The sequence below is a fragment of the Pimephales promelas genome, chromosome 2 (genome assembly GCF_988280905.1).
Source record: "Pimephales promelas chromosome 2, fPimPro1.hap1.1, whole genome shotgun sequence".
NCBI classification, from domain to species: domain Eukaryota; kingdom Metazoa; phylum Chordata; class Actinopteri; order Cypriniformes; family Leuciscidae; genus Pimephales; species Pimephales promelas.
Window position 1 is genome coordinate 3,057,809 of NC_142770.1, and position 20,066 is coordinate 3,077,874.

General features: G+C 38.1%; 4 protein-coding genes and 1 long non-coding RNA gene across 6 annotated transcripts; 2 read left to right on the top strand and 3 right to left on the bottom strand.

Moving 5' to 3' along the window:
- Positions 1-789: 789 nt before the first annotated feature.
- On the bottom strand, positions 790-4,608 carry LOC120486424 (piggyBac transposable element-derived protein 4). Of its 2 annotated transcripts, XM_039682448.2 has the most exons (4): positions 4,215-4,608; positions 2,176-3,453; positions 1,615-2,100; positions 790-1,464 (listed from the first exon to the last, which is right to left on the bottom strand). In XM_039682448.2, exons 1-3 carry the CDS (start codon positions 4,421-4,423, stop codon positions 1,653-1,655), a joined length of 1,935 nt encoding a protein of 644 aa, XP_039538382.2. In that variant the 5' UTR covers positions 4,424-4,608; the 3' UTR covers positions 790-1,464; positions 1,615-1,652. The 2 variants fall into 2 exon arrangements, with proteins under 2 accessions (XP_039538382.2, XP_039538381.2); XM_039682447.2 differs by having other exon boundaries at positions 791-2,100.
- A 1,471-nt stretch (positions 4,609-6,079) lies between these two features.
- LOC148995704 (uncharacterized) lies at positions 6,080-8,450 on the bottom strand. Its single transcript, XR_016147021.1, has 2 exons — positions 8,373-8,450; positions 6,080-7,342 (listed from the first exon to the last, which is right to left on the bottom strand). It is a non-coding gene; the product is annotated as an uncharacterized LOC148995704 (long non-coding RNA).
- On the top strand, positions 6,087-14,183 carry LOC120486425 (keratin, type II cytoskeletal 8). Its single transcript, XM_039682450.2, has 9 exons — positions 6,087-6,684; positions 8,381-8,589; positions 8,819-8,879; positions 10,515-10,610; positions 10,944-11,108; positions 11,495-11,620; positions 12,112-12,332; positions 12,952-12,998; positions 13,340-14,183. Exons 1-9 carry the CDS (start codon positions 6,409-6,411, stop codon positions 13,441-13,443), a joined length of 1,305 nt encoding a protein of 434 aa, XP_039538384.1. The 5' UTR covers positions 6,087-6,408; the 3' UTR covers positions 13,444-14,183.
- A 1,128-nt stretch (positions 14,184-15,311) lies between these two features.
- bcdin3d (BCDIN3 domain containing) lies at positions 15,312-17,494 on the bottom strand. The gene is made up of 2 exons (XM_039682104.2): positions 17,129-17,494; positions 15,312-16,118 (listed from the first exon to the last, which is right to left on the bottom strand). Exons 1-2 carry the CDS (start codon positions 17,324-17,326, stop codon positions 15,558-15,560), a joined length of 759 nt encoding a protein of 252 aa, XP_039538038.2. The 5' UTR covers positions 17,327-17,494; the 3' UTR covers positions 15,312-15,557.
- Positions 17,495-17,557: 63 nt separating this feature from the next.
- Positions 17,558-19,028, top strand: cox14 (cytochrome c oxidase assembly factor COX14). The gene is made up of 2 exons (XM_039682106.2): positions 17,558-17,655; positions 18,682-19,028. Exon 2 carries the CDS (start codon positions 18,689-18,691, stop codon positions 18,857-18,859), a length of 171 nt encoding a protein of 56 aa, XP_039538040.1. The 5' UTR covers positions 17,558-17,655; positions 18,682-18,688; the 3' UTR covers positions 18,860-19,028.
- The last annotated feature ends 1,038 nt before the right edge of the window (positions 19,029-20,066 follow it).

Below are 20,066 nucleotides of genomic sequence, written 5' to 3' on the forward strand. Positions count from 1 at the left end.
TTAGTTTATTTTGAATAAAACCAGACACCCAAATCTCAGGGGAGAAGAACTCAATTACTAATCAATAAAAGTGTAAAAAAAAAAAAAAAAAAAAAAAAAAGTGGTCACATGACTTACAGGGGTCCATTTTGTGGCTGTTTCAGCTCCATGTTTGCTCAGAAGAAAAGTGCATTAATCACCCACATAACAAATACGAGTCACCTTCTCTACCGAGTAAAGAAGTATTTTCAAGAACTTTACATTATATATCATCAAATGTTTTATAGGGCATAACAGAAAAAAACTGTATTGCCTCAAGCCAACATTGTACCATAAATAATAAGGGCATTCCAGGGATACCTTTGCAAGGAAAGGAGTTAGAATTATCTAAATATATTTGTATTTTTGCATGATTTTGAAATGCACTTAAGAATAGTAATTCACATACTATAACTGCACATTTTCTAAAGCACTTAAAAAAAACAAACAACTTCCAGTTGATGAGGGTGAGAGCAAAGATGAAGATGGACAAGCTTGATATGACAACTTGATGATATGATAATATAGTTATATTTTTTTGTCTGCGATGGTACAATGTTGCCTGAGGATTGTTTACACTGTACAAACGCAGGTAGATTGCGCAGTAGGGGGTTTCATTCATGTTAGCAACACCTTGTGCCGAAGGAAAATACCCTGATGCGCGATCTATGACAGTAGGCGCTGTGTCAATCATGTAGAATACATTGGAATTGCATGAAAATATAACGATACTTGAAAAAGCTATTTATGATCGAACGTATTTGGACTATTCGGAGATCGCGACTAATCCCTAGATGTCATCTTTCTGAAACTTATGCACACAAGTTCATGATTTCTGGTTAAATATGAAACAGTTTAAATAAAAAGTATACATGAAATAAATGAAATTAGCGCTGCTTTTTTGGAAAATGTGTTTATTAGGGCATGCAGTTACTTCGGGAATGTTGTTGACATGGGCCACATTAAACATTTAGATGCTATATGAGAACAGTGACAGTAAGAAAGAGAAACTGAGAGAGTGTGTTCACTGCCGATCCGGGAGCTCAGATAAAGCCAACAGTGTGTCCAATCTGAAACAGGTTTTCCCACAATAGGGACTCTCCACCCCATCCTGGTTGGACTTTAAAAGCCCAGCCTCTCAGCACAGAGAGAGACACCCGTCGTGCTCAGGTCTGCCCAGCTGTTCTCATCTGAAACATCAGTTCAGTTTCTCCCGTCACATCCCAACGATGAGTCTGAGAAACAAATGCATCAGTTCCAGCAGCTCCGTGAGGATGGGAGGTTTCGGCTACAGCAGTTTAAGTGGGATCTCGCTAGGAGCATCCGCTCCAAGTTTCAGTACCAGCTCGGCATATTTGGGGCCTCCAATGGCCAGTGTCTCCGTCAACAAGAGCCTTCTGGCGCCTCTCAACCTGGAGATCGACCTCAACATCCAGATGGTGCGCACTAAAGAGAAGGACCAGATCAAGTCCCTACACAACCGCTTTGCCACCTTCATTCACACACCCACAAGCCTCAAATGCCATAAGTCATTTTGAATGGCTTACTAGTTTCATGTTGCATTTCTTTCTATTTCTGGTGTTTGGTAATGCTTACCTTGATTTGTTTTGGTTGGCAGTTTGCTTTTTTAAGTTTTACTCTGTGTCAGACTCATCAGAGTGACCAGATTTATGCCATTTATTGTAACAGTCGCGCTTCGGAACAAAGCACAAAGCCACCTCACAAGTCGCACACTTGACTGGAGTTTTGCTTTGACATAATTTGCATCTCAGCCTTCCTGCTGTGCTATCTCCACTGAGGTACTTGGCCAGGTGGGAGCCAGTACAACGAGCCGGTGCCATTCGGTCAGGGGCATATTCAGGGCCCGTTCCTGCAAGCTCTCTAACGAGAGCCTCCCGGAAGGCCTTCTGGGTCAAAGGCGTCTGTTTTTTCATCTTGGCCATCTGCTGGTGCAAAATTAAGCCATTTACAACAGCGATGTCCACAAAGTGGTAGAAAAAGGACCGATACCACTTCCTTGTTTTATGAAGAACTGTGTAATATCCAATAAGCGCATCAGACAGATCCACTCCTCCCATGTGCCTGGAATGACAGTAAAATTTATTAAAAGATATGTAATTTAAAAGACATAATTACCACTGATTAAAGTCTACTAACTTGTTGTAGTCCAACACTGCGGCTGGAACGGAGAAATCTTGAATGCCCCAAACTCCATCGGCTCCTTTCACATTCCTCTTTATGGTGTCTCCATTAAAGGCTTTGTGAAAGGTGGAGCACATCAGCACATCCCTCTTGTCCTTCCACTCAACAAATAGCAGGTTGTCTTCCCGAAACCAGCGGATATTGCCACGAGGAGCCAGTTTCTTTGAGTGGCCAATGCGGTTCGCTCGAACAGTGCCACAAGCCCAGATCCTCTTAGCAAGCAAGTCTCTGAAGAGCTTGGGACTGGTGTAAAAGTTGTCAACAAACAGCTTGTAGCCAGAACCCAACAACCTTGTGTCTGCCAAGCTAATGACCGAATCGTAACTAATGCCTTTGCTCTGCTCTACATTCATTTTTCCCTCATAAATGAAGAAGTCCCATGTGTAGCCACAGAGGGAATCTGCCAGTACGAAGAGTTTGTACCCCCATTTTGTGGGTTTGTTTTTCATATACTGTTTGAGACCATGTCTAGCTTTTGAGGCCACCATTCTTTCATCAATGGAGATGTTCTGAAAGGGATGAAAAGAGGATCTGCATGCGTCCCTAATGTCCTGGTACAGCGGTTTGATCCTAGACAGGCGGTCATATTCAGGTGTTCCCTTCTTTGCGTCATTCTCTGCATCCAGTTTGTGGTCACTAAGATGGAGAGCCGCACATATGCGAAGAAAGTTTTTACCAGTCATGATTTTTGCAGGATATGGAAGACTGTAGATGTCGGACCTCTTCCAATAATCCCTCAGTGAGAAGCACTTCAGCAAACCCATGTAAATCACCATTGCCAGAAATGTCTTGAAGTCTTTTACTGAAATGTCCTCCCATGGATTCTCCTTTCCTTCATGACGCATGGCCCCGTATGCATTTGTGTTTTTCACAATTGTCTGCATGACAGATTTGGAAAAGAATAACTCAAAATACTGCAGAGGACTGCATGATGCATTGGAGACCAGCTGTACGCCGGGTGTTAGTCTAGGTCTGAAGACTGGCTGAGTCGGCTCAATGTCAGGCTCATCTACACTTTTCCACTTGTCTTCTGAGATGGAACTCACACTGCTTTCCCTACCCTTCCCTTTCTTTCTTTTTACAGAAGAAGGGGAATCAGTTCTGCTAGATGTTGCTGGAGATGGTGAGATTGAAGACAGACCGGTTCTTTTCTTCTTTCGTGGAGTGACTTCTGGATTCCAGTCAGGATCAGAGGGATCATAAACAACAACCTCATCATCCGGATCAGAAAACCTGTTGCATCAGGCAAGAAAACAACATGCCACATTTACAAATGAAAAATTACTAAATAAAATTAAATTTAATAGTTTTGTTTATTTTCATACATATATATGCGAGGAAGGAAGTCTTTAAATTGTCATCTTCCATTTCTACTAAACCACAGTGAGCAAAGCTCTAATTTAAAAAAAAAATCTCTAAATAAATACAAAATAAAGAGCTTTAATATAGTTACAGGTATGTTTTAAAATGCACATACTAATTATATTTGAGTACAAACTTAAAACTGTATTTCTTAAAGTTACTACTTTAGCAGCATAGGTAAATATCATGATCTATGTCTAGAAAAAATTTACTGCATTGAGGAGATAAGAATGTCTAGTAACTACATAAAGAGAATTAATACAAATTGTACCTGAAAGATACTAAATTAACAACAGCATAGTTGACATCATGATCTACATGCAATATAAATAATTTACTGCAGTCTATGAGGGCATTAGATAAAGTGAATACAAATTAAAAAGTATTTCAATTGGTCACAATTCTTTCCCCTTCACTAATTAAAATATATCTCAACAATCACTGGTTTGAAATAATTTAAACACATAGGTGGTGGTTATTAAAGAGCTAACGTAATTGTTATTATAATCTGCCTCTCAATCCATAATATTTAGCTCCAACCAATGATTTGAAAACGTCCTATAAGTTCGATTAAATATTAGGTAGTCTACTTGTATATAAAAACCTGAAATTTAAAAAGGGTGTAAACTTACTGGTCCAACACGAGCTCCAGGTCATCGAGCAACTCTCCTTCGGAATCCACGCTGGAAGCGTCACTTTCGGCAGAGGAATCTCCCACTTCAATCGTCTCGTCGTGTTCACCTTTATTACCGGATGATTTCCCATTTTCAACAGTATCGTCATATTCATCCTTGATACCGTCTCCAAACTCGTCTTTAATGAGCACATTGATCACATCCATTCTCAAACACTCGCCGCAAAACGCAATTCAGCAGCAGAAAAATAAATCTCCTGCAGAAACATACGGTCGCGCTGAGAGAGTCACCGCGCTCTCATTGGCTACTTTACTTGTCCGTCTTATTTATCATTGGTCAAACGCCAGACAGCGGGAACTTGGACGAAAAGTGTCCCTCCCCTTTTACGCAACACCTACTGAGGGTTATCATCAGCCCCATATTCATTATAATTAGCTAGATTAAACTTAAAAACTAGCCAGTGGGTGGTCCGACGGGGTGTAACGAACAAACAACAATGGCAATTTAATTTAACCCAGTGTGGTACAGTGTTTCCTTCAGCCAACATAGTCTATTTTAGTTTATTTTGAATAAAACCAGACACCCAAATCTCAGGGGAGAAGAACTCAAATACGAATCAATGAAAGTGTAAAAAAAACTGGTCACATGACTTACAGGGGTCCATTTTGTGGATATTTCAGGACATGGCTCCATTTTTGCTCAGATGAAAAGTGCATTTTCACTAATCTGCATCCAGTTAATCACCCACATAAGAAATACGAGTAACTTTCACTACGAAGGAAACAAGTGTTAAATTATATAACATCAAATGTTTTAGAGGGTATAAAAAACAACAACAACTGTGTTGCCTCAAGGCAAAATTGTACCATAATAAGGGCATTCCAGGCATCCTAGGTTGGATTATAAATGTATTATTTTTGCAAGGAAAGGAGTTAGAATTATCTAAATATATTTGTATTTTTGCATGATTTTGTAATGCACTTGAATGAATAGTAATTCACATACTATATCTGCACTTATGATCTGCACATTTTCTAAAGTACTTTAAATATGATGACTTTTGATATGATAATATAGTTATAGTAAAAACTGGATAAATGTTTTTTGTTGTTGTTGTTGTTGTTGTTGTTCAAGTATCTGGTTAAAGAAATTGGCATTTTCAATAAATATATTTATTTTTTCTACATGAAAATGTCAAATGTTTTAATTTGTTCAGTGTGGTACTGCCTTTAACCCTCAAACTAAGAAAAATCTATAATAATTTAAAGTTTGATGAAAATGTTTATTGATATTGTTGGTGTTCAATTTTAATCATGAAAAACACCACACATTTTTTTTTGTCATTGATACAACACTGTGCACCAGAGGGTTAACCAGTTAAACGTTAATATGATGTAAAACGTTCAACATTGCAATGTTTTAACAATTGCACTCATATCTATGACAATGTGGAGAGCAAAGCATTCAAATAAAGCAAACAAAAAGCTTACCAGTAGATGGAGCGCCAGTAGAAAACAATAAGGAGAGCAAAACATCTATCACAGTTTTCAATCAATTTATGGGCAACAAAGCAGGTCAAATGACTTACCAGTTGGTGGTGCACTCAACATATCTTAGTTTATTAGACGACTGTTATGGTTTTGCTCGCATAGAAATACATTGCTTTTGTAATTTAAAGTGCACAAAAAAAAGCTTAATTTTACTCTGAGCTCTATATTAACATATTTTGTTTAAGCAAATCATAAAGCATGCCATTTTCGTAATAGTTGTGCACACCCAAGTTTATGATATCTGGTTAATCTGGTCCTAAAATATAAAACAGTTTTAATAAAATGCATTTATGAAACACATGATATTAGGACTGGAAAATGCGTTTATTAGGGCATCCAGTTACTTCGGGAATGTTGTTGACATGGGCCACATTAAACATTTAAAAGCTATATGAGAACGGTGACAGTGAGAAAGAGAAACTGAGAGAGTGTGTGTTCACTGCCGATCCGGGAGCTCAGATAAAGCCAACAGTGTGTCCAATCTGAAACAGGTTTTCCCACAATAGGGACTCTCCACCCCATCCTGGTTGGACTTTAAAAGCCCAGCCTCTCCGCACAGAGAGAGACACCCGTCGTGCTCAGGTCTGCCCAGCTGTTCTCATCTGAAACATCAGTTCAGTTTCACTCGTCACAACCCAACGATGAGTCTGAGAAACAAACGCATCAGTTCCAGCAGCTCCGTGAGGATGGGAGGTTTCGGCTACAGCAGTTTAAGTGGGATCTCGCTAGGAGCATCCGCTCCAAGTTTCAGCACCAGCTCGGCATATTTGGGGCCTCCAATGGCCAGTGTCTCCGTCAACAAGAGCCTTCTGGCGCCTCTCAACCTGGAGATCGACCCCAACATCCAGATGGTGCGCACTAAAGAGAAGGACCAGATCAAGTCCCTGAACAACCGCTTCGCCACCTTCATCGATAAGGTACAGTTGGGTTTCTTGTTCCCTGAGATTGGTACAGTTTCAGTTAAAAAGTAGGGGTTAAAATTAATGTTGATGATACAGTTTTTTTCTAGATTTAACATCTCTTGGAGCAGAAACCTCCAAGTGAAAGATGATTTGGTACGATAGTTTATAGCGTGACCTATTTCTCTGAAGCCTGAAACCTGATAAAAGCAGGTCATATTTGACCAAGCCACTGAAGACAGCACTATCCCAGTGAGTATGAAGGACGCTTTTGTGTGGCGGAGGACAATGCAACCGAATCCCAGGAGCCTGCCGGACTGAAATCGACACTTCAATCGCACTGAAGTACAACCAAGTCACTGTTGTGGGTCGGGGCAGGGCTGGGTCTTCCAACACGGGTCTCAGGTCGGCTTTTAAGAAGTGCTTGAATTTAAGGATTTACGCAGAAACCCATCTAGGTCAGCCACTACTCTCCGGAGTGTTACAGTTCGGCTAATGTGGAGTCATGTTACTCTGTTAATGAGTCCATCTTGGCAAGGTGGGCATCTATTAAAGTGGACAAGCTTTCAGGATGTGCAGTGAAGTGAAGGACTTCCAAGGAAAAACTCTTAAAATCAAGGTCAAGGTACTGTTTATTGTCTCCCGTATGAGGGATTTGCCTCGGATGAGAGAACTGCTGCGACATCAACCCACCAAAAACACCCATCAATCAACATTAATATCCATTCGACATAAAACACTTTTCCCAACTAAAACGAAGAAAAAAACCCCAAAATACTTAAATAAAAAAGAAAAACTATTTAACTTCACAAATGACCTAAAAAGCACACAACTCCTATATTTACATTACATCTAATCTGCCAACAGTATGTGCTGTTATATCACCACCTTAGTGGAGTTCCTCATTAATCAATTTTATAATAGCAATTATGCTTGTATACCAATACGAACAACACCTAGAGGTAAATTACTTTGGTAAAATGCTTTAAAAAAAAATGATTTTCTTATAGTATTTTTGTATCGTTTCCAGTCCAACCATATAAAAATTCATAAATCAAGATTCATTTAGTAAAGTAAAATGCCATAAAATATTATGTCTTGTTTTCTGGCGGGAAAAAACAGATTAAGTGAGTTTTTTTCTTAAAACAAGTAAAATTATCTGCCAATGGGGTAAGAAAAATAATATTGTTTCATTTTGAATTATTTTTACTACCCCATTGGCAGATAATTTTCTTTTTTTTAAGCAACAACTCGCTTAATGTTGATTTATTAACCCAGAAAACAAGACATAATATCTTATGTCATTTTACTCATCTAGTAATATGCATCTTGAGATATTCAAGATATTTGGACTGGAAATGAGACAAAAACACTAAGTAAGAAAAGCATTTTTTTTTTTTGCAGTGAAGTGGACTTTTCCCCACTCTGTTCTCGCAGAAGCATGACAGAAAAACTAGTAGAGAAGGACTTTGGTAATAGAGCTCCACTTTACTTGGCCTACCTCATCATGTTTCTCAAGGAGAATTTACATTTATGATGAACAACCTCAACATCAGCATCTCAGTATGCTAGATCACAATGATAGGTTGCACAAAATTCAACAAGGTTTCTTCTAACATTGAAAACTGAGATTCAGAATTCATACTGGATGGACCCATTAGCCTAATTCAATATTAAATGCAAATAAAAATAAGTATTTATTGTACCTCTATAGGTGCGCTTCCTGGAGCAGCAGAACAAGATGCTGGAGACCAAGTGGGAGCTGCTGCACAACCAGAGCCCGGGTCGGTCCAACGTCGAGCCCATGTTTGAGGCGTACATGGCCAACCTGCGCAGACAGATGGACCTGGTCAACAACGACAGGACCAAGCTGGACGGAGAGCTCAGGAACATGCAGGGTCTGGTGGAGGACTTCAAACACAAGTAAAGTCTTTAGATCTACGCTAGCACCAATGACCTGACCTTTGATGAGAACCTCTCTTGTATTTCTTTGAGAAACCAAATTTGATCTGACACAGCTCATCATTTAACATCAAAATCAACATATCACTATATTTACACTACATCTTTCCAAAATATCTTTTCTAAACTTAATCTATGTCTTTATTCTCAGACATCAGAAACTTTCACTTCCATTTTGTATTTTATTCAGATATGAAGATGAGATCAACAAGAGGAACAACCTGGAGAACGACTTTGTGATTTTGAAAAAGGTTGGTTATCCTGTTTACTGGGGTGAAGGACTTTGTGTTGGTGTTTTTGTATTGATCTTTATTTGTTTAATTTTTGTTTAATGTAATTTTATTTTATTTTTTATTTCCTTTTTTTGAGTGTTTGTCCTAGTTGTTGTGAAAAATTCAATAAATAAATCATACATTAAATTTTTTTTTAAAAAAGGTTGGTTACCCATAGGGATGCACCGATATAAAAATTTTGGCCCATATGATAATTCTTTATATTCGAAAGCTGATAACCGATATATTGGCCGATAATCTAAATCCAAATTTGATAGTTTTTGAGAGTATGATTACAAAAAGAAAAGTCTCACCATTAAAAGCCATGACTCAAACACACCATTATAACGTTCTCATTATAATTTGATGTAGCTGATATGACAAACTCGCACATGTTGCTCTGAACTGTATTTTCCTTTCTTAAAGTAATTTCTTAAAATATCTGCCAACATTAAGCCTCGTTTATATCGATGCGTCCGCACGAGCGCGAGTCTCGAAACGGACGAGGCGTTTATACTTGACGCGCTCGCCGTTGTGCTATTCTGTGAAACGACAGGGGGCGAACTCGGAGTAATTCTCCTCTAAACCACCAGGAATCAGCAGTGAAGAAGTAGTTTGCCGTTTATTAGTAGTTTATTAATTGCTGATTCATAAATGAGTAAATGCAGTAGGTTTATTGTAGCCTACTTTCACTGCATGTAAACAACTGAAGCCTTATTACCTTAATTGCATCAGCAGGGCTTACTTCTGCTATAGTAGGATTGTTTTGTAAATGTAACCAATTACTTTAGTCAAGTGCAAACGGGGTGCTTAATGCAAATGTGTTCCTATTCACAATATGAGTGGCTTTTATGGTCACCCATCAATGCAAATGTCTCTGTGTATAGAAGGATCTTAAACATGCTGGTACAGACGTACCAGTTCGGCCAGATTCGGCTCGAAGTCGTTCATCTTCGGATGCGGCGTCGCACACCGCGTGCACACCGCCAGGCGATATGGGGTCTTGCGCACCCAATGTGCACGACCGCCAATGATGTCATTTTTGCCGCGCGCACCTTCGCGCTCTTGCGGACACGACAAGTATGAACAAGGCTTTATACATGATCATATATCGGCCGATACCGATATGGTGGCTGATATATCGTGCATCCGTAACCCACATGAGGTCAGAAGGAAAAAAGAAGTATTTTTTAACTTTATGAAACACAATCTAAGAAGTATGACATCATTGTGATGTGTGGTCAGGGCAGTTTACCAGGTAAAATCTTAACTTTTAGGACCAGGGAAAGTTAAAATTTCACAACACGTTCAATAAAAGCAGCCCAGGCGAGGGAACAATGAGATGTTTGGGAGGGGTAAAGAGCTAAAGTTAAGACTGGAGGGATCAAATCACCACTGACAAAAGCCTGGGTGGGGATGCGGCATTATTTATACACTAGAGGAGATCTGCTTTCAATGGCCTCCAGAGAGTAGCAAGAAGTCAAAGTTGCATACTAAATATCTACAAGATGTTGCTCTATTGAATATCGCGGTGAGCAACCAATGCCTAAGGAAGACACACAAGTTATTCAAGGTTGCAATCGAGAAGAGGAAAAACTGTACTGTGTCCCGCAGGATGTGGACTCTGCGTATCTGGTGAAAGCTGATTTGGAGGATAAAGTTGGTGCCCTGACTGATGAGATCAACTTCTTGAGGACCCTCTACGATGAGGTGATAAGCCAAGCCTAAATAAATTTGTAAAACCAGTGTTGGAAATGCACAAATAAACTTCAATTTCATCCAGCACTGATCCAAGAGTGTGCATGTTTGCAATGGTAAAGAAGTCGCTTTAGAATATAAGTTGCAGGACGTTTCAGATGATAAAAAACACTGAATGCAAAAGAATATTATTTGAATGTTTTGTCTTTCAATCCTGAACTAGCCTACACATAAGGATAACGCTGGTCAAAGAAAGGCCAATTTGTCTATTACATATGACAACAAAGTTTCCACAGAGCTAAAACTCCCTCAAACACATAAAGTTGCCTTGTCTCTCTGGATCAGGAATTGCGCGAGCTGCAGGCCAGCATTAAAGACACGTCCGTCGTCGTGCAGATGGACAACTCGCGAAACCTCAACATGGATCATATCGTGGCCGAAGTCAAGGCTCAATACGAGGATATCGCAGCCAGGAGCCGTGAAGAGGCCGAATCCTGGTACAAGTCCAAGGTAGACACAAAATACACACTTATTCTCTTCTTCTCCAAGAGATCTGTCTTTTTCAAGTCTACGTGAAAAAGTACTCCACGTCCTGGCTAAAATGGAGGGCAGGAATGATTGTAGACAATGTGAATTGACTACGTAGTTATTGAAAAAAGTCGTTTCAGAGGCAATTCAATACATTTTGATGAAAGACTTTCCATTGGAATGAGTAATCGTTCACAATGTGACCAGGAAGATGGATTAAGAAAGTAAACTTTTCATGTTGACCCTAGGTGTTTTTCTCCATAAACGCCTAGTAGGACTAAAATGAGTTCAGTTAAAACGTCTTTTATTAGGGTACAGGACTACAGTGATTTGTGTACTGATCAGTTTTTCCATCTCGTTCGGGTCAGTTTGATCAGATGTCCTCTCAGGCGAGTCAGTACAACGACGAACTGCGAAACACTAAAGGAGAGATCGCAGATATCAACCGCATGATCAGCCGTCTGCAGAGCGAGATCGAGGTTATCAAATCGCAGGTGAGGATATATACCTCGTGAAATTATTTTTCTGAGACTATTACTGGGATTTATTCATTTGCATTTTAACAGGTTTAATCCTGTCTGGCGCCAATATTTGTTTAAAATAATTTATGTTAGGGCGGCCACCACCGTTACAATGAGCTACATTAACTTTTTCCTTTAACCTAAACCAATGGTGGTCGTTTAAGGTCATTGCACACTGAGTCTGAAATTTTTGTAGGCCTATGTGTTATTCGGTGGCTGTGAATTGTCAAAACACCTCTCAAAATGCTGTTACGGATGCGAAAAACGCCAATCAGAATTATTAATTATTTATTATTAAATAAACAGAATTAATTATTAAATTAACCAATCAGAATTATTTTATGACGTACGAAAGTTTCGGAGGTGTGATTGACACAACATAAGGTTGTCTTTATTTTTTAACGTGCGAAAATTTCGGACTCAGTGTGCAAGGACATTTACTCACGAGGCTACTATCATTTTAGCGTGCGAACCTGGAGAACCAGATAGCGGAGGCCGAGGATCGTGGCGAGATGAGTGTGAAGGAGGCCAAAGGTCGCCTCAAGGATTTGGAGGAGGCGCTACAGAGAGCCAAGCAGGACATGGCCCGCCAGCTCCGCGAGTACCAGGAGCTCATGAATGTCAAGTTGGCTCTGGACATCGAGATCGCCACCTATAGGAAGCTTCTGGAAGGAGAGGAGGACAGGTAACATGTCCAAGTCCTATTTTACTGCATCGTTCTCTACCTAAAGCCCGGTGCACACTGTGTGATTTATAATTGTCCTTTACGATTATTGCTTGCTTGTCAGACTGTACGAACATGATCCTCGCTATAATCATGTCACACACTGTAAGATCTCAGCTGCCATTAATGTCAGACAGTCGACGCTTTAAAAACGGACACGCAAGAAAAGTTTTATCAATAAATGACACGTTTGGTGACTGTGAGCAGTGTTACTCGCGAGATTGAAATGGTGGCTACAAAGAAATCTCGAACGTTCATTTTGGTCACGGTTTGTCTTAAAAAACAAAGACAATTTGGCGGTCGCCGTAGGAGAAGTCACTGCAGGACTGAGAGCCAAATCTTCAGACACTGGTGGAATTTGTCTGAGGTAAAAATTTATCGCAACAGTCATTAATCGGTTGTCGGTGAACATGTCCAACTACTGTTCAAAGATTTCAGATTTTCGCCAAGGATCGGAGGAATCTTTTAGGATTTTAGGAGTCTCAGACGGCCAAATTTGCTTAATCCGGCTTAAGAGGAGTGAAACTAGAGTGTTTACATTAATGAATATTGAATGTCTCATTGTTTTTACCTTTCACAGAATTGGGCAGCAGTCCATTGTGAACATCCAGGCTGTTCCCAACTACAGTAAGTCTGAGTGGACAAGTGTGACATTATTCATTATTACAACAATGGCGACAGTATCCACACAAAACATTTGACTTCTAAAGGCTCCTCAATAGTGTTTGACGACCCTTTCCTGTGTGAAACACCCACTTTACACTATCCGATCAAGTGTCCAGGAAGAAATTCAAGCCTGTCCAATATTTCTAGAGAGGATATTCAACACAGTATTACTGTAAAATATTAAAATGAAAGAAATATGGGTCACGAATGCCATTTCGTGTTAACTTTAACTTGTTCTTAACCAGCACTTTAAACCTTACACAATCTGAAAGCTAAATTTTATTGTTATTTTTGTTTCACAGGTTCCAAAGGGGCGAATGGTTTTCAGCAGAACAGCTCTCCATCACCTAAAATCCTGATCAAGACTACTGAAACCAGAAACAGCACCAGATTCAGCACTCACTGAAGTGTTAACTATACTCAAATATGCTATACTATACCTAAGAGAGTTAACCTGAAACATAGAAGTAGTTTTCTTTTGTCTTTCTGTGAATCGAGAGTAATCTGCAATGATTTTTTTCTGAAATAACAAAGACCGACCTTGTGTGTGATTCAAATATATTATAAACATATATATTCAATATAAAAACAAATATTAAATGACTATATAATTTTAAATTTTGGAATGATTAATTCTATAGAATTGAATGATTTTATTATTCAATGAGATAAAGCTTGTAAATGTGGTCAATTTCTCTTGCAATATAATTTGATAAACTTTAAGGGTTTCTTCAGACAAACAATAGAAGTTATATTTTACTGTTTGACTCAATTGATTTTAATGATTTTGATTTCAAACAGTGGAAAACAAGAATCAAGCTGGTACAAACATTGGAAATCTAGTTTAAATTGTTAAATCTGATTGTTTACTTATCAATTTGCGTTTATGCTAAATCAGTATTTCAGTATTTCATATACGAGTGATGATATCATAATCATAGTGATAAAGATAACCACATGAACAAACATCTGATTTCAACATTTGCAAATGGTGAAATCAGAGCAGACAGTCCTAAAAAATGTATAGAAAAAACTAATAATGTGCAGTGTGAACAAAGCCTACGAGATAAAAAAAAAAATCATTAAAAAAAAAAATCCTGAACAGGAAAGAAACTAGACTGTCTGAAAAATAAAACCAATATTCCCCACTAAGCAATTTGAGTATTTCTTCCTATAAAACCTGCTTGAATGTAACAAATATAATTTGTCATATTTGGCTACAGGCAATGTGCACTCAGTGACAGTAAAACATGACATTGTCTTTCATGTTCCCTAATCTAAATGTCTCAGGCTTCAGAAACTGACATGATATGCCAATACACTAACACAGCCGTGGGAATAAATTATGTTGGAGCAATATAGCAGAAATAAAGCAAGCTCAGACTGTTTTATCTGTACTAATCCCAACAATGAGAGTATTTTAGAGGAAGAGACGAGCTGTACGATGTCTTCAGCACATTATGGTCAATGAGGGTCTAACATAATACCAGATCAGACAAAATGTCCTCAAAATTACATCCTGAAAGCTTCTGGTGATGAAAAGAGGAATGCCACTGTGTGAAGGCAATGATAAACTTGCTGTTCTTCCCCAAATTGCTCCACATAGTTGACATTTAAACATTAGATAACCACCACAGCTAGTAGCTAGCCTCCATTACACTAAATGATATCAGCTGTATAATCGCTTACCGCGAAGATGATCTGCTCCTCTCCGTTAATCGTCCTGAACTTCTCAGTTTCACGTAGTTCTGTTTCTTTCACGTGGTTTGTTAAAATTAAAGTGTCCCGTTTACTAAAAATGCATATATTATAACAAAATTACATAAGAACAATGCGAAAAACCAGTACACTGACCGGTTCGTCTGTTAATTTTTGAATTCTTAAAGAGCGGGAATATATTTCTGTGGCGTGTAGGCGGGAAGCGCGTGACGATTTATTATTTTGGATCAATACTTGTGATTCTTGGATTAATAATAAATATTATGCGTTTTAGCGTTATACTTACAGCTCACGTCGTTTGGCGACTTGTTTGCACATTTAATTTTATCCTGTTATAATAAATAAAATAATGTGTAGCCTAGAAAAGCTGAAATACTATTTATAAATAAAACTAAGTAAAAACTACGTAAATACACTATACAAAAAATGTGTAGTATAGCGTTTTTCGAAATAAAATGTTTAAGCTAAAACAACACTTTTTAAGCCAACTTATACTAAAGTAAATAATCATTATAGCATATATATATATATATATATATATATATATATATATATATATATATATATATATATATCTGCAATGATTTACATTACTGAGGACAAACATCCAGATCCATAAAAATAATAAAAACCAACAGACTCATGGCATAAGCAAACATCTCTAGTGCCCCCTTGTGTTTGGTAACTAAAAACAAAAATGTAGTAACCCTGAGAACCAGGTTACAGTGTCAGTCCATAATCAGCCTACACACATCAGATGACTGATTGATCAAACTATCTGTATGACTGTGTTGCTCTCTATTATCGTCTTCTGAAGAGGAGGAGACTTCTGTCCCAGGTTGTATTACCGAAGCTCTGCACCAGCTCCATGCTGCACTGCTTTTCCAAGTGCTCTCTAGCATGTGCAGCCATGTCCCCTCGAATCTCAAGGGCCTTGAAGTGTTCGAAGTCAGTGCGGCCCAGTTTGCGTAAGCGTCGCGCAGCAGAGCGGTAACACTTCCACGGCTGAGCCTCCAGCAGCAGAAACTCACTGAGAGACGCCAGTCTGGAGAGGAGAGACAGGAACGCAGCGTCTCCGTGATTCAGATGAACCCACATCGTCACCGCAAAACACGTGCACAGGTGGAAGCGGGGGCAGACAAACCTGCCCAAATACGACTCTAGCGCTGCCCGGCTCTCTTGAGCATCCGTGATGTCCAGGGGGATGAACTGGATGTTCTGGGGAAAAGGGTTGAAGTTTTGTGCCCGAAGGATCAGATCTCGGTCCAGGTCAAATCCAAGCAGATGCAGTTCTCTTTTAGGAGAGTCACTTCCAGAGGCGTCCTCCTGCAGTAAATGCTTGTACAGAGCAACCGACAAGTCCTGAAAAACAGAGGGAAGAATATAAAACACATACTGGGGATTAATTATACATTTTTATGAGTTGATTATAACAGATTGTCCTTATCGAAACAAATCCGGTGATAATGTACTACAACACTAATATCCAGTAAAAAATTATAATAGAAGTCTCATAAAGAGCAATATAACAACTTCTAGACAATATGATATTGCACTGCTGAGCATAACTAAAACACAAAATGTAACTAGATTAACCATTTTATTGATATTAATTTCCATGTCTGATTTTTTTTGATACTGCTTGATTTATCCTTAGTATTTATAGTGGTTTTACACTTAAGGCTAAGATACATGCATGGAGGGTTAGGATTCAATGATATCCATCTAATGAGTTATTAGACAAATATACTTATAGGGTTAGTTCACCCCAAAAATAAAGCTCAGTCATTAACTACTCTTCCACATGTCGTTTGAAACCCGTGAGACTTTCGTTCATGAAGATATTGAAGATATCATGAAGACATTTTAGATGAAATATGTCCCTCTATTGACAGTCTACGCAACTACCACTTTCAAGTTTGTTTGCTTTTTTGCAAACAAAGCACTTGCTGCTCCATAAAATGAGGTTAAACTACTGAAGTCACATGGGTTACTTTAATAATGCATTTATTTACTACCTTTGGGGATTGAAAGTAGAGGTTATGAAGCTGTCAACAGAGGGACAGAAAGCTCTCAGATTTCATTAAAAATTTCTTAATTAGTGTTACCGAAGAGGTCTTACAGGTTTGTAATAACAAGAGGATTAGTATTTAATGACAAAGTTTTAATTTTGGGGTATTTATCTTTTGGATTATTATTATTATTATACATTTATTTATATATACAAGATTATTAAAATAAGATGCAATTGAGTTATTAATTTATTTTACATAATTTAACAAATTCATAATTTATTAAAATTTATTTAACAAGTTTAACATCTAATAATAAGGAGCAAAATATGATTTAAACACTATATAAATCATTCGTACCCCTGAGTTACATCCCACATCCAGCATTAAAACACGTTCACTTCTGTCGGAACCGAATCCGATGTTTTCAAGCAGCGCTTCTGGTATCAAACCCAGGCGGTTCTCTGGTGGGTTAAAGGAGTAGTAGTTGATGAAGTTTCCATAAGGAGCGGCTCCAGGATCTTCATTTTCCTCTGAACTCACATGGGTCTCCATCATCGCGGTCCGACAACAAAATAATTCCTGACGGCTCGTCCTGCCTTATAAAACTAGTTCCTCACATTGAATCGAATGAATTTACTGTACACGTTTATAATGTTAAAAACACGAATTCAGCAATTAGACACATCTACTTTGTTCTGTGTTGTAAAATATTAAAATATGTCGTTTATAAACCCAGACTTACAAGAGAAAAACGCATTTACTAGATTTGGCCCTTCTGCTTTGCCATAGAGTTACGAAATGTAACTGCGCATGCGCATAACCATTTGCCTCTGACATTGAGAACGAGCTGCATTTCCTCTTACTTTGAATTGATTATTAAACAGGTAAGACTCCACATTATGATATTATATGTAATCGCTGTAACTTAAAAGTAGGTACGACGTTAAATGTAGTAAAACATATTATTGTAGATTAGATGTCTTAGATGCTAACTCATACTGGTTTTAAAACTTATTAGAAACAAGATTCGTATTCACCAACAGAATGTTTAGCGTTACCATCGGTGTTGAACATTATATTACGTAATATCTTTGACATATATCAGAGAGGATTATGTAAATACAATGATAAAAACATTTATTATAATTCTCGCAGCGTCAAGGTGTAACTAAAAATATTGAAACTATTACTCTTTATTATGATTAAATTAATGTAAATCGGTGTAAGGGTAATATTTGTTATGACAAAAAGAGAAAAACCTTCAAAACCTGAAATGAATTAGACCCTATTAAGCCTATTTTGAATCTAATGCCACAAATCTACACAATAATACCAGTTACTACATTTCTAAAGTAAAACTGGTGTATTTTAAAGGGATAGTTCGCCAAAAAGTGAGAGAAATTAACATTTAGTCACCCTCAAGTTGTTCTAAACCTGTTTGAGTTGATTTGTTCTGTTGAACACAAAGATATTTTGAAGAATGTTGGCAACTAGTTTCTGGTCCCCATTGAATTTCATAGTACTATTTTTTTTCATACTATAAAACTGCTTATTTAAAATATCTCATTTTCTGTTCAACAGAACAAATACACTCTTACAAGTTTAGAACAACTTGAGGGCGAGTAAATAATGACAGTATTTAAATTTTTTTGTGTGTGAACTATCCCTTTAAGGGATAATATTATTCATAAAATATCAGATGATCATCTTTGACAGCATTCAGTATCCCAGAACGATTTTTGGTTCCCAAAACATGCATTTTAAGGTTTGTTTTCTGTTAACCGCTACATTTGTCGTTACATAGAACATTCTCCTAACGTTCTTCATTGGTTTCCAAAATCCTTCTATGGGTGTGTTCTGTGTTTGCTGGGATCTGCTAACTCACCTGAGATTGTGTCATGTGTCCGCAGATCCATCATGCTCGGTGTGAAGCGCATTGCAGACGCCGGTTATAAGCTGTTCTCGGGCTCCATGATGCTGCTGACGGTGTACGGCGGATACCTGTGTGTCCTGCGGGCTCATCGCTACATGCAGAAACAGAAACAGCTAGCGGCACAGAGCGAGACTACAGAGACCGTCAAAGACTGAACACAATCGCGTACCCGGACACTGATCATGTCACACGGGTGGGACTCTCAGAAACACACCTGCGCTCATGAACCTCCAAGGCTTCGTTTGTCTAGTAACACCAATGAGGTCTCTACTATGGAAACAGTGATTTATGTTGTAATATATTAAATGTTCCTTGTGAAATCTACTACCGCGAGACTTGTCCTATCAATTTGAGCCCCACACCTGTTGACAAATTACTTTACCATGTTTTTTTTTCTTTTTTCTGGACTGGTAAAAAAAGATTTTTTTAAATTGCACATTACATTGTTGAACTGAACTTGAAATTATAATATTCCAGCTTTTTGTAAACCAAGGGGATGTTAACACTACACCGTTTACAACTTAAAAAATGTCTGTGTTTTGGCTGTTCATTTACACAATGGCATTTTGGGGGCCTGAAAACACGGTTTTAAATTGCATGTAAACCACAAAAACATGATGTCATGCGCTTGCCGAAGTGATGACGTCACTTTGTAGGACAACTCGGAAGTTAGCGGCGCATGGGTTCCCTTGAACGAAAAGCTATGCATTTTCCCCATAAACTTTTGGAAAATCGTAAAAAATAAGATGCGTGTTTAACAAAGGGTTGTGACCCTTACACGTTTATTCGATCAAGATAATCTTTAATCCAAAATGTATACATTTTGAAGCCTATATAAAGTTTAAAAAACCACAAGCAGATTATAACTGGTGTGTTTTATGTCATAGATCAAAACATGAAAATATTAGAGGCTTTGTTCACCACAGACCTTATTTCAGGCGATTTAGCAAAAACCCATTCAAAAAACGCGAGGGAACCGGAATTGCTAAAATGCTAACACACTTCCGCGTTAAGTGACATCATAACTTCGGCACTCTATTACATATTCAGTCTATAGGCGCTGAGTTTGTTTACAAAGTGACGTCGCCATCTACTGGCCTGGGATGAGTAATGCAGCATTTTTAGTAGTTTCGCAGATCCGTAACATTGTCATCTGTACAGCAACACAACAGAAAAACGTTTATGTTTTTAGTACGTCATTGTCTTGTAAACATACCCTAAAACTATTAAAAAGTAGTTTATTAATTGAAAAGAATATTCGATTTTAAATTAAATTAGAAATGTTGCCGTGGCAAGTAACTGAATTATTTAAGTACTAAAATTAAAGTCGAAATTAATAAAATATGTTTTTTTAAATATGAT